Below are 14,328 nucleotides of genomic sequence, written 5' to 3'. Positions count from 1 at the left end.
ACGCGTCCAAGTTTGAATCCGAGCCCAATTCCGCACAGTCTTCAATTCTTTTTTATTTTCAAATTTAGCTTATCTAATAATCGCACACTCTGATGAAATGATAATCAAAATACACACAAATCTCAGTGGAATGATGAATATATATGTTTCTTTTTGCATTCTCCTAATACGGATTTCTTTGTTTTCTTTTCCCTCTCTCCCTCTCTCCTTTTTTTCTCGAATGTTCTTTTTCTTTGGCTTTATCGATTGATTGATTGCTCTCTATCTGGATCACTGCAAAGTTTCTTGTGCAATTCTAGCACGTACATACACACTTTTCTGTCTTGCAACATTTTCCTATGAATTTTCTGTGAATCTTGTTTTGGTATTAGCGTGGTTTTAATGGTGATAATGCGGATGATAATATGACTTGCGAGTATCAGAGAAAGCATGTGAAAATGAGTATTTTTGTAGCCTGAATTTTTTTCCGTTTAGTTGGTGGATCTCACACAATCAATTAATGATAATATCGATTTACAGGTCGCGCCGAACAGCGGGTTTTTTTTGAAAAATCGAAATTTGGAAAAAAAATTTACACCATGAAGATTTCTGAAGCCTAAAAAACAAAAATTTATGAAAATCCATGAAAATAAAAGTCTGAAAAAAAAATAGAAAAATAAAGTTACCTGAAAATATGGAATTCACACAAAAAAAAAGACAAAGAAGGGGAAGAATGAAATGATTATCACAAAATGCAACAATTGAAAAAAAAACCAAAACTTGAATTTTTTCGAAACGATCCAATCTTGACAAAAGTTGATATCACGACCTGCGACGACATATGCATCACTAGTCTGGACAAAAATTACAAGAACTTTGCTTTTTGAAGAAAAGGATTTTCGAAGACTTCCGAAAAAAAAACGTTAGAAGATTTCGAGATGATCATTTCCTGATAAAAATTGATATCACTACCTGATATTGTCTCTATTTCAACAATCTGAACAAAAATTCCGAAAAAAATTCTGACTTTTGGAGAAATTTATTTTTAAAGATTTTCGAGGATTTCTCTGTTAAAAACTTTAAAACCATTTTTTTTGGAAAATTTTCAATTTTAGCCAATCAGACTACAACTTGAAGTGGGCATGCTCTACTGCATCTGAAAAAAATTTCTTAAAGGTGGGGGGACATGAAAAAAATAATGTTCTCGAAATTCCGTTCAAAGATGCCCCTCGAGGAGTTGAACTTGTGAGGGCGATGGTTGAGGGTGCGGCGCCGCTACCGACTGAACCACGCGGGCAAAGAGAAAGCGCACGCCCGATTGCATACATAAAGGCGAGGACGACAGCTGTACGCAGAGTGACATTAAGCGTTGTACACCGTCACGGTAGAATGCATACTCTAGCTACAAAAAAACTACGAAAAATCTCCTGTCCCCCCACCTTTAAGAAAAATTCTACTACAGTAATCCGCTCTTCAGACATATATCAAATCATCAAGATGACGTCACTCACAAAAGCAAGTCCCTTCAACATAACACATAGCATTGAGAACACGTGCAATTCGGGCGGACAAACAACGTGGGCGGAGTTTGGGGAGAAAGGAGGGGCGGAGCTTGATAGAACGCCAGAAAATAGGGTCATACTCAGTCTAATGACATTTTCCATCTAAATAATGCGGCCACCGAAATGCAAAAAAATTACCCGGGACGATCTGAATGTGATTTTGAGTTGTGAGTTTTAAAATTAAGTTTCGAAGTTCTGGTCTAAAAATTTTTGAAAGATCGGTCTAAACATTTTCGAAAATTCGGCCTAATTTCGAAATGACTAATCTAGAAATTTTTTAAAACTGTAAATGTTGCTGGAAAATGTCGAAAATCTGACCTACAAATTTGAGAAAATTGTACTAGAAAATTTCGAAATCCTGGCCTTAAAATTTCGTAAAAATCTGACCTAGAAAATTTGAGAAAATTTGTCTGAAAATCTCAGAAATTTAGCCTAAAAACGTCGAAAATCCGACCTAGGGAATTGAACATTGTTGAGTCGCTACTCAGCCAAATGCCGCGGCAATATGCAACGCGTCCAAAACTTGGCTTGTCGCCAATTTTCAATTTCAGAGAGGTCCCACCTCACGAAATAGTCCTATAAAAGTGGCCCAGAATTTTTAGATTAATTTGAAAATTTCCCAGTAAGCTAAGAAAAACCAGAGCTACTTTTTTGTAGTTGACAACTTTTTTGTGCTTCCGCTAGTTTTTGAGATATGCGCTGCGCGCGTAGACTTGTCTTTCTCTTTTCTCCACTCTTAGCGTGCTCTCACTTAAAAGGCGCATATCTCAAAAACTAGCGAAAGCACAGAAAAGTTGTTAATTACAAAATTAAAGCTCTTGTTTTATTTAGTATACTCTGCAAATTTCAAAAAAGTTACTTTGTAAGTTTTCAAGATATGCGCCTTTGAAGTGAGAGCGCGCTTACAGTGGAGGGAAGAGACACAGAGAAGCACCCTATTTTATCTTAAAGGCGCATATCTCAAAAACTAGCGAAAGCACAGAAAAGTTGTCAACTACAAAATTGAAGCTCCTATTTTGTTTTGTATACTCTGAAATTTTCAGAAAAATCGACAGTTTTTGAATTACTTTTGTAGGACTTCAAATTTGACTATTTTCCACTGCAAGAGGAATTTCACTTGCTTCGAAAATTTCAGATTTATCATTGGAATTTTTGATTCATTTTCCCGAATTTTCAAGCAAAATTTCTGATTCTGAATCTTGAAAAAAAGAGCAATAGAGTCTATCAAATCGCCGATAAACTTTTTGTACCAATTACAGTAAATCGATGCTTGAAACCTTCTCAGAATAAGCTTGAAATTCCAAAGTTACCTAATTCAAACAATAGGTTTGAACTCAGCTTGTTAAGATCTTCAAAATAAGCCCAAACACACCTAGGCTCCGCCCACTTCGAAATGTGTGCTTTAAAGGCGCATGGACCCCCAAAAAATGAAGTCGAGAAAAATCGGTCATTAGTATACTCATTTTTAAGCTCTTGACAAAATACGTGTAAAAAATGTGTTTATTCTTGGTTTGGGACAAAAATAAGAAAATTAGGAGCCATCGAAATTTCGAATCTTTTTCAATTTTTTCAAAAGTGTTTAACTCTATTTATCTCGGTTTCTGTAAAATATATTTAAAAATGCTAACAGACAAAATATTACTGATATTATGATGAACGTTTTGTTAGTTGATCACTTTTTGATATCTCCCACAAGAAATGAGATAAAGTAGGTCAAATTTAGAAGACCCTTCTGTCGCGGGCTCGGCAGGGTCTCTAAATTTTCAGCCAATTTAACTCGTTTTCCGTAAGAGATATCAAAAAGTGATCAACTAACAAAACGTTCATCATAATATCAGTAATATTTTGCCTGTTAGCATTTTTAAATATATTTTACAGAAACCGAGATAAATAGAGTTAAACACTTTTGAAAAAATTGAAAAAAATTCGAAATTTCGATGGCTCCTAATTTTCTTATTTTTGTCCCAAACCAAGAATAAACAAATTTTTTACACGTATTTTGTCAAGAGCTTAAAAATGAGTATACTAATGACCGATTTTTCTCGACTTCATTTTTTGGGGTCCATGCGCCTTTAAAGCAAAAATTTCAAAATTTGACAAAATGTTGCTGGTGATATGATGAACATTTTGTTAGTTGATCACTTTTCGTTATCATTGATAGGAATCGAGAAAAACGGGTCAAAAATGACGGAATTAAAATCCCTCCAGTTACCCTTTTGGACTAAATCGATTTATAATTTTATTCAGAACCTCCATCTCCCGAACAACCGCCAAGACTTTCTGATTCACAATGCCAGTGGTACTGCTGTTCTAGCTTTGAAAGGACGTCGACCTAAAATCGATGATTCCCAAACTGTTTCCATCAAAAATCCCAACACCCGCTACAATCAGCATGCCACAAGCCAGTTATTTCATGGAATTGGTTCACGGAGAGGGCCCACAACAGAACCAAGTGACTCAAGGTTTGGCCTGGTGTTTGATGAAGACTTCAGAAGAATCGGTACTCGAAAAATGGCAGCTAAGGATTTCTACGAGTTCCGTTTGAGATGTCCGATCGTTTCGACAAGAGTTATCAGTCTTCCTGAGAAGAAGCAGTTGCACATCAATCAGGAATTTTTTCCACGACCTATCCGACTGCTGGAATTCCAAAATTCCCAAGATCGGAAAAAGGTTTTGGGCGTAGAACATCTGAATATACTGTACTGTAATACGAAGTTCTACAACTTCGAAAACCTCCAACTTTATATCGCCCATCGAGAAATCAGCTCAGGAACTTTATCAATCACTTTGGAAAATGAGATTGATAAAAAGTTTGTGTGTAGCCTTATGCAGTCTCATAACGTCAGCACATGCTTCTTGGAGGACAAATGCGACCCTAGCGTCCGAACCATTCATCTAAAAAGCTTCCCGAAAAACCTTGTCTCCCTGGATGATCGAGAATTTTACATTCGGCGTGTCTGCAAGAAGAATCTAGTGGAATTGGAAACGCTGGACAGGCTTGAGGATCCCGGTCAGTTCCACCTGATGAGCCAAGACCTGACCATCTGCATTCAAAGGGAATTGGCTAGGATCACCAACATGAAGGATCACTGGACAGTCCAACACATCAGCAATTCTGACTATACAGTAATCTTCAATAGTTTAGAAACTGGACAAAGGCTTGGATGTTGATTTATGAGAGAGTTTTGGCATCCGAATAATCGAAGATTGGGTCCAGGATGACAATTTCGGGATGATTGGACTTGAAGGATGGGCTTTTGAAGCTGTCAGAACCGCTTCGGATCGATTAACAGAGATTTTGAAGGCGATAGAATTGCCATCAGAAGAGTTGACTTTTGGAATTGGAGAGGCTTTTACTAGAAGCCTAGCTTCAAGCTTTGAAGTTACCGTGGACATTGATAAGTTCAATCAGAAGCTTCAGATCTATGGTAGCCAAAAAGAAGAAATCAAGAGGAATCTGGAAAAATCTCCTGGCGTGGTTCAAGTCGCATCAAAAATCCCAGTTTGCTTTCCATACCTCAACAAGCAGATTCTCAAAATTCTTAATCCAAAAATTTTGGAAAACCTAGGAAAATCCTTAGGCGCCACGAAGCTTCAATTCAACGGTTGCTCTCGAGAAATCGAACTCGAAGGATCTCTCCTCGCTTACCAGATGCTTTTGGAGGGATTGAAAAAAGTCAGCGATACATTTTTTGTCTTGGAAACCACAACCCAAGGATCCATCGAGTGTCCCGCCTGCTGCGTGCAAATCGGAGTATCCAAAGACTTTCTCCGTTTTCAATGTGGTCATACGATGTGTAGAGGATGTGCCAACACTATGGTCCGGTCCAAGATAAGTGATAACGAGATGAGAATTCAGTGTTTGGAATGTGAGGCTCAGATGGAGCCAAGAGAAATGATGGTGAGTTCAAATGGGCCCTAATTTTCTTATTTTTGTCCCAAACCGAAAAAAAAAACAAATTATTAATACGTATTTTGCCGAAAGCTTCAAAATGAGTATACTCATGACCTATTTTTCTTGACATTGTCAATTCTAAAACGTCGCGGTTTTAAAACTCCGCGGTTCTAAAAGGTCGCGGTTCTAAAACGTCGCAGTTCTGAAATGATTATTCCTAAAACGTCGCAGTTCTGAAATGATTATTTCTAAAACGTCGCAGTTCTGAAACGTCGCGGTTCTAAAATTTCGCGGTTCTAAAATGTCGTGGCTCTAAATCGTCGAAGTTCTGAAATGTTCATTTCTAAAACGTCACAGTTCTGAAACGTCGCGGTTCTAAAATTTCGCGGTTCTAAAATTTCGCAGGTCTAAATCGTCGCAGTTCGGAAATTTTCATTTCTAAAACGTCACAGTTCTGAAATGGTCAGTAAGCAATCTAAATTCAAAAAAAAATATTCACAATGATTATTTCTCTTGTTTTCAGACATTCATCCTTGGAGAAAACTTCATTCAGGTGACTCAAGACACCAAAATCAAATACCTCGCGAATGATATGAGAAATGCCCTAGTCAACTGCGACCCCAATTCGGGATTCTGCACTACCGTAGACTGCCCTGGAATCTTCTTCAAGGGACCTGTGGAGCAATTGTGCAAGGAATGCTTCAAACCCTATTGTGGACAATGCTTCGAAGAACACCCCCTGAAAACTTGTTAAGAGTATCAAAGGCTCAAAGAACCAGATGCCAGCATTCAGGAGTATCTTAAAGAGAACGAGGGGCGTGTTAAAAGCTGTCCAAAATGCGAGGAATCGATTGAGAAAACCTGAGGATGTGACCATATGGAGTGCTCGTGTGACGCCCATTTTTGTTTTCTGTGTCTTCATGTTTCGGATTCAACAGGAGCCATCTACAGGCACATGGCGGAGAAGCATCGCTCAATTAATGGGAACTTAGAAGATTTGAGAGAAATACTTCAAGAGCGAAGGGAGAAAGTAGCAGAGCTAGTCGCTCTGAACCATTTCTTGCGACTTCAACTTTTCTCATAACTGATATCAATATACACATCTTTTAGCCAATTTATCTTTATTTCCGTTAGAGGCATAAAAAAGTGATAAACTAAGGAAATGTGTAAAATTTTAAGATCTACATTTTTGCTGTTTACAAATTTTTAATAGCTAGCCTACTTTTCAAGATACGTCTCTTCAAAAGTTGCACACCTCTTGCCACCCTCCTGGTTGGAGAAAGCAGCAAAGGGGGCGTAATCTTTGAAAGCTCATAACTTGCTAACAAAATTAGTTATCAAAAAATTGCCAACTAACAAAATATGTAAAATTTCATGAGCTACATTTTGATAATTGACAAATTTTTGTTATCTTTTATAGGAACCAAGATAAATTGAGTTAAAGCTTCTCTGCCCCCCCCCCCCCTTTTTTTGTTGCTTTTTTTGTTATTTATATTTCCTATATTACTTTTTTTTTAAAACAACAATAAATCGATTTTCATAGAAAATCGATTTTCTTTGAAATTTACTTCAAAATGAGCCCAAACATGACCTACTTTTGAAAAAAATTATTAAAAACTTCAAATTTTCAGAGGACCCTAGTTTTCTTACGTTTTCTCCAAACGAAGAAAAACGTAATTTTTAATACGTACTTTGTCAAGAGCTTTAAAATGAGTATACTCATGACCTATTTTTCTCAACATCACTTTTTTGGGGGTCCATGCGCCTTTAAAGCACACATTTCGAAGTGGGCGGAGCCTAGGCGTGTTTGGGCTCATTTTGAAGATTTCCGCAAGCTGTATTCAAAATTTTAATTTAAATTGAGTAATTTTGAAGTTTAAGAAGTTTTTAATTAATTGAAACTTTGGTCCAAAGTCCACAAGTTGAGGTAACATCATTTTTCAAAAATTCAGAAAGTTCAAAAAATGCAGTGTAATGGCACAAAAAATAGGGTGGCAAAGTCAACACGTAATACAGAATGAGAGCAGAAAAAATAGGAAAGACCGTAGCATGGAGAAGTGAGGTAAGAGATAATGATAGCCTAGAATCTAGGTAGGCTTAGACTCTAGCTCCTGGAAGTCTAGCGTTTGTAGTTTGTGCATGTACTCCGAGCATAATCACAACGAACATCAAAACGAAAACGGCGACCAATTCAATGGAAAGAACGTCTGGATCGGCGATTGGAGTGGTGAAGATCATGACTATGGATAGCCAGGTGATAATGGCGTGGTACTGGAAAAATTGTAATTATCGTAATGATCTTATGTTTGAGATCAATTATCTTGGTTCCTATACGAGATAATAACAAATTTCTAACTAATAAAATATTTCTCACACTTTGTGAACATTTTCTTAGTTGATACTTTTTGATATCTCTCACAGAAACTGAGATAAATTAACTTAAAGTTGAGCAACCTGGACGAGTCAGCGATAGAATGGTCCTCTATTTTATATCAGTTATCTAGATTCCTATGAGCGATATCAAAAAAATAGTTAATTAACAAAATGTTACTGATATTATGATAAACACTTTATCAATTGACAAAGTGTGCAAATTAATTACCTTGATTTTGGCGAAGAGCACCTTCTTGAGTTGAGTGATGAGGAGTCGTTGATCACCGTCTGGTTGGGGTTGGCTCTCTGAAAATTATGTTGGTTTCTTACAAGGGAATGTCGTTCGAATCTAGGTCATGACTACCCAAAAATGGAAATATAGGTCATAACACAAAATCGGAGTCTAGGTCATGACCCAGAAATCGAAATTTAGGTCATGGCCCAAAAATTGAAATCTAGGACATGACCCAGAAATCGGAATCTAGGTCATGACTCAGAAAAGACCCAGGACCCCTGATGGATGGGAAGGCCGCGAGGCATACGGCGGGTAACTGGTCCTTGGTCACCGGCTTCGGCTGATTGAATCATTGACTCCCTTTTATGGGAACAGGAATACTGTGAAACAGTTGAGATTGACACTACGAGTAAGATGTTCCTTTAGGATTTCCTTGCTCATAAGTAGGGCTGGTAAGGGTTAAGCCTTGCCACAGACCACCGTCTTGCACCCATTAAACCAATGGGATATGCGGGTGGAACCATCTGTGGTTGGGTGTTTCCTTTACTTGACTCGCCAACATTATCTTACCGCTCTTAGAGCACAAAGATAATGGCCCCTCACTTACATAATCTCCCCAGCGACTGGTGGTCCCTCCTAGAGGGTTCTTGCCACTATCGCGCAACAGGCTCGCCACAGGCCCCATGAACCCATGGACCCCTCCCTCCCCCGGGTCCCCCTTCTCTGGAGCCCAGAGAAAGCGAGAACTGATTTGTTCCTCCACTTCCATCTTCCTTTATAGTATTCCTCCTGAGGTCAATGGGACGTGGATTTTTCGGTGAAGAATTTAATTTTTTTTAAAACACTTTTTCATCCACAAAAAATTTGTCACGTTCAAAAAACTATTGAATTTTCACATTTGAAATCTGTGAAACTCCTTAAAAAGATCCTCCCTTTGACCCTAATTATCTCGTTTTTTGTTTGAGTTATCAAAAATTTGTCAACTAATAAAATGTTGCTGATTTTAAGAAAAACATTTTTGCGTTGAAAGTTTTTTGATATATTTCACAAGAACCAAGATATGTTGACTCAAAAAGCTTTCTCGAGTTTCAGCCAGTGTTACAAGCAGCCACTACGCTATTCTATAAATCAACCAAAAACTGAAGAGGTACATTCAATCGTTAGAATCTCAAATTTTCAAAAATCCCGAAATCCAAAAATTCCTCACCACGACGTAAGTCAAAATAGACGCTGAACACAACGACGATGTAGATGACCAATCCGAGCATTCCAGTCAGAAGTCGTGGAATTGTGATGTCTTCAAAAATCATGGCAATGATGATGACGGCGGTGGCGAGAAGATAGATTAGGATGGTTAGGACCGATGGCTGAATATCAGAACTTCAAAATTTTAAAATGTTAAAAATTCAAAAATTCAAAAGTTCAGAAATTCAGAAATTCAAAAGTTCAGAAATTCAGAAATTCAAAAGTTCAGAAATTCAAAAATTCAAAAGTTCAGAAATTCAGAAATTCAAAAGTTCAGAAATTCAGAAATTCAAAAGTTCAGAAATTCAGAAATTCAAAAGTTCAGAAATTCAAAAATTCAAAAGTTCAGAAATTCAGAAATTCAAAAGTTCAGAAATTCAGAAATTCAGAAATTCAGAAATTCAGAAATTCAGAAATTCAGAAATTCAAAAGTTCAGAAATTCAGAAATTCAGAAATTCAGAAATTCAGAAATTCAGAAATTCAGAAATTCAGAAATTCAGAAATTCAGAAATTCAGAAATTCAGAAATTCAGAAATTCAGAAATTCAGAAATTCAGAAATTCAGAAATTCAGAAATTCAGAAATTCAGAAATTCAGAAATTCAGAAATTCAGAAATTCAGAAATTCGGAAATTCAGAGATTCAGAAATTCAGAAATTCCGAGATTCAGAAATTCAGAAATTCAGAAATTCAGAAATTCAGAAATTCAGAAATTCGGAATTCAGAAATTCAGAAATTCAGAAATTCAGAAATTCAGAAATTCAGAAATACAGAAATTCAGAAATACAGAAATTCAGAAATTCAGAAATACAGAAATTCAGAAATTCAGAAATTCAGAAATTCAGAAATTCAGAAATTCAGAAATTCAGAAATTCAGAAATTCAGAAATTCAGAAATTTAGAAATTCAGAAATACAGAAATTCAGAAATACAGAAATTCAGAAATTCAGAAATACAGAAATTCAGAAATTCAGAAATTCAGAAATTCAGAAATTCAGAAATTCAGAAATTCAGAAATTCAGAAATTCAGAAGTTCAGAAATTCAGAAATTCAGAAATTCGAAAATTCAGAAATTCAAAAACCCTTTATAATATTTTAAAACTCACCACATAAGACCTCTTACAAGCCTCCATTAGAACTGTACAACACGATTTTGGCTCATCTACAAGCACTGGACGACAGTCTTGAAACCCGGGATGGAGCTGAAAATTTTGGAATTTTCGATTTTTAATTTAAAAACATTTAACTTCAAAATCCAAAATTAGAATCAAAGACTTACCGGCGCATGAATCCCTTCCTCGTTGGTCATTTTCGAAGTAATGGTTGTCTGGAAAATTTAATTTTTCAATTTCAAACATTTGAGGTTTAAAAAAAGTTTTTAAAAAGTACAAAAAGCTAAAAAATCCAGAAGGAAAATTTTTCAAAAAATCGGAGAATCTATTTTTATCGCTTCTCTGACGTCAGAAGAGAGTGGAAAAGACGAAAAGGAAAAATAACAACACAACAGAGAAAAGAGTAGCCAGCAATTCCCCGGAGTAAGAAGAGAAGAGACGGGGCCTTTATTCTAATCGTCATCTAAGAGCTAGAGAGTGTGCAAATCGTGGAGAGCGCCAGACAAACTACTGACCCCTCCGGAGAGGCAGAAGGAGACGACGGACCATCTTGTACCTAGGAATTTGCGTATAGCTGAGGCTGCGGAAGGAGACGGAGAGAGAAATAGTACGGGGAAGTGAGAGAGCGTTAGAAAAAAAGGTCTCCTTTCGCAACATATCTCCCCTCTCGGTCCCTTCTCGCTTGCTCACTTTCCCTATGATTCGATTATTGAGGAAAACGCGCTCTATTTTACTTGCGGTCCATAGCTAGGAACCATTGATTATTTAAAGGGAGCGTTAGAATCTTAAGACTAAGAGAAGCAGAGAAAAGAGAAGCTCTAACGTCTCTGCGTCTCTCTCAGAAGGACCTCCAACTGTGACCCAACTTATCTCGATTTCCGTAAGAAATATAAAAAAAGAAAAACTGATAAAATGTTTCTGATGATATGATCAACATTTATCAATTGATTATTTTTTTGATACCTTCTACAGCAAGCAAGATAAATAAGACCAAAGTTAAAAGACCCTTTTTTTGCAGGGTCTGTCAACTTTAAGCCAGTTTATCTCGGTTATTGTGAAAGATTTCAAAAGTAATAAGCTAATAAAATGTTGCTGATAACATGATAAACATTTTATCAGTTTAATACTTTTTGATATCGTTGATAAGAATCGAGATAAATAAGGTCAAAGCAAAAAAGGGGGAGGGGCTCCTGCCACTGTATCTCGGTTCTTATGAGAGATATCAAAAAATGATAGACTAACAAAATGTAGCTGATATTATGATAAGCATTTTGTTAGTTGACAACTTCTTGATATCTTTCACATGAAACTAGGTAAATTGGATCAAACTTAGTAGACCCATCGGTTACGACTTTGTAAGGTTCTTTATCGTTGAATCAATTTATCTTGGCTACTGTAGAAGATATCAAAAATTGGCTACTGTAGAAGATATCAAAGCTTAATTGAGAAAATAATGCTAATATTATGATAAATATTTTATCAGTTGACCACTTTTTGATACCTCTCACATGAACCCTGATAAACTGTGTCAAAGATGGCACTGCTTGTGAGGGAGTTAAAAATGCGAGCTTTTTAGGATTGAAGTTAATTATTTTTATTTAAAATGAAACTTTTAAAATTTGAATTTGATACTTTTTTGCAATTTAGAAGATAAGAATAGATTTTTAGGCTCAAGTGTTAAACATTTGCACTTCCAATCAGCAAAAGTCTGAAGAAAAAATCTGGATTTCCTAGGTTGAATTCCAAAAGTTTAGATTTGAAAAAAGTTGATTTACTAAAAGATAAGATAACATAGGAAATTAAGTAGATAAGATTTTAGAAATGAGTCATTTCAGGAATTTCAGGAAAACTCATGATTTTCAGTTTTTTTTCCAGTTTCAAGCAAGTTGGAATTTCAAAATGAATAGAAAATTGCAAAACTTTTGAGTCTCTGGAAAATTATAAATTACGAAAGACAAAGTTTATAAGGTTTTTTTCTTTCAGAAAACATAAGAACCATGACGCTTTTCCTCCATTTTCTCTTCTTTCTAATGACGCACATATGTAATACGTATTTTGGCAAAAGTTTCCGTTTTTTGGTTCACCTGAAAAGAATTTGTTGTTCTATTATTAGAACAATTTTTTCGTCATTCTAAAGAAGACATTTTTAAATTTAAGATTTTGTTTCAGAAAAAAATAGGACAACATGGAAATTATGCAAGCTTTATCAATAACAAGACTTCTCAAAAAATCAGAAATATTGTATTAAAAATAATGAAAAAATCTCCCAAGGAAAAAAATTAGCAAAAAACCTCAAAGTGCATTTCAAAACTTCAAAAAAAAATTCAGTTTTTGAATTGGACATTTTCAGAAATTTCCGGTTCCAGTCACATTCCCCTTGCATGTTTGGATGTAACTGTTCATGTGGACATCAGCATTTTGGAGACATTCAGTCTGGAAAAAATAATTGGGCAATTAACTAATTAACTAATTAATAAATTCGAATCTCACCGCAAAAGTAGCCAAATTGAAATTCTCCGGTTGAATGCTATTGGCTAGAAGGAGTTCTTGGAGTTGAGCGAGTTTCTGGAGAATTTGATCATTTTCTAGGCCATCTAGCTTGGTGGCCTAACTTTATGATGTTGAATTCTCTTGGCCACCATATATGAAATCGCCTAGAAAACACCCCAGATAAATATAGGGCTGTTTCTAGGCTATAAACTCTGGTGGCCAAGAAAACTCACGTTGGGAAAGTCAGGACACCAATTATTACGGCTTAATGGCCTAACTTTCCCAACATGCATTTTCTAGACCACCAACTTTCATGACCTAGAAATAACCTAGCTTCGTCTTGGTGTGTTTTCTTGGCCATCTAGCTTGGTAGCCTAACTTTCTCAATGGGAGATTTCTAGGCCACGAACATTAATGGCCAAGAAATGGGCTGATATTCACCTGATGTGTTTTCTAGGCCATCGACTTTGGTGGCCTAACTTTCGCAAGTTGAGTTTTCTAGGCCACCACTTGAAATGGCCTAGAAAACACACCAAATGAATATTAGGTCGTTTCTAGGCAATTTGAGGGAATACTGTAACTTCGAAAAAAACGCTAACCTCGGAATATTGAGTGGCGAATTCAGTTTGTGGTTGGGTCCCTTTTTGCATATTTTGAAGGGTCAAAACTTGGATATGGTTTGTTAGAGTCTGAAAATTTTTGGAAGATTTTTTTTCCAGAATTAATGAGAAGATTTCAATTTTTCTTAATTTTTCTAGACTTTCTCCTTACTGAAGCTTCCAAAATTCTCACTCACCAAAACCTCATACTTGACTTGACACACAATTTTGTACTGATAGCAGTTCATAGTTTTAATGAAAACTTCAACTCTTCAGGGGGCTTTTTATGTGGTGCTGGCAAAAATAAATTCGAATTGGTAATTAGATCGATCTTTTATTAGTGATAATAAACAGATCAGAAATCAGCCGTGATAGAGAAAAAGTGAGAGAAGGGGTATAGGAAAAAAGGGGGGATACTGCAGAACCGCCAATTTATCTCGTTTTCTGTAAACGATATCAGAAAGTAAGAAACTAATAAAATTTTACTGATAATTTGATAAACATTTTATCAGTTAACCACTTTTTGTTAGGGTTCACAGGAATCGAGATAAAATGGATCAAAATTAAGGGACCCTGACGAGTTAGCGATAGAAAGATCACCTAACTTTGAACTAATTTATCTCGGCTCCTCTAGAAGGTATCAAAAAATAGTTAACTAACAAAATGCTTATCATTATATGAGAAATATTTTATCAGTTGACTACTTTTCGATATCAATTACAGGAATCGAGATAAATTTGGTTAAATCAGATGGTTTATAAAAAAAAAAGGGATGGTGGTTATGGTTGAATTAGAGGTAATTGAAGAACGATGAAATAAAAGTAGTCAATAACAAATGAA

The 14,328-nt window shown here is 36.0% G+C and overlaps 2 protein-coding genes across 2 annotated transcripts; one reads left to right on the top strand and one right to left on the bottom strand.

Moving 5' to 3' along the window:
- Positions 1–3,933: 3,933 nt before the first annotated feature.
- Positions 3,934–6,190, top strand: CBG20167 (the record flags this gene model as incomplete). The annotated part of the gene is made up of 4 exons (XM_045244454.1): positions 3,934–4,003; positions 4,060–4,667; positions 4,759–5,442; positions 5,960–6,190. The coding sequence occupies 4 exons, from the start codon at positions 3,934–3,936 to the stop codon at positions 6,188–6,190; spliced, it is 1,593 nt and encodes a 530-aa protein (XP_045096974.1).
- Positions 6,191–7,533: 1,343 nt separating this feature from the next.
- CBG26028 lies at positions 7,534–10,596 on the bottom strand (the record flags this gene model as incomplete). The annotated part of the gene is made up of 3 exons (XM_045244453.1): positions 7,534–7,707; positions 10,394–10,489; positions 10,567–10,596. The coding sequence occupies 3 exons, from the start codon at positions 10,594–10,596 to the stop codon at positions 7,534–7,536; spliced, it is 300 nt and encodes a 99-aa protein (XP_045100310.1).
- Between the last annotated feature and the right edge of the window lie 3,732 nt (positions 10,597–14,328).

The sequence above is a fragment of the Caenorhabditis briggsae genome (assembly GCF_000004555.2).
Source record: "Caenorhabditis briggsae complete genome, chrIII, whole genome shotgun sequence".
NCBI lineage: Eukaryota > Metazoa > Nematoda > Chromadorea > Rhabditida > Rhabditidae > Caenorhabditis > Caenorhabditis briggsae.
The sequence above is the reverse complement of the archived record's forward strand: the minus strand, read 5'-3'. Positions and strand labels throughout refer to the sequence as shown.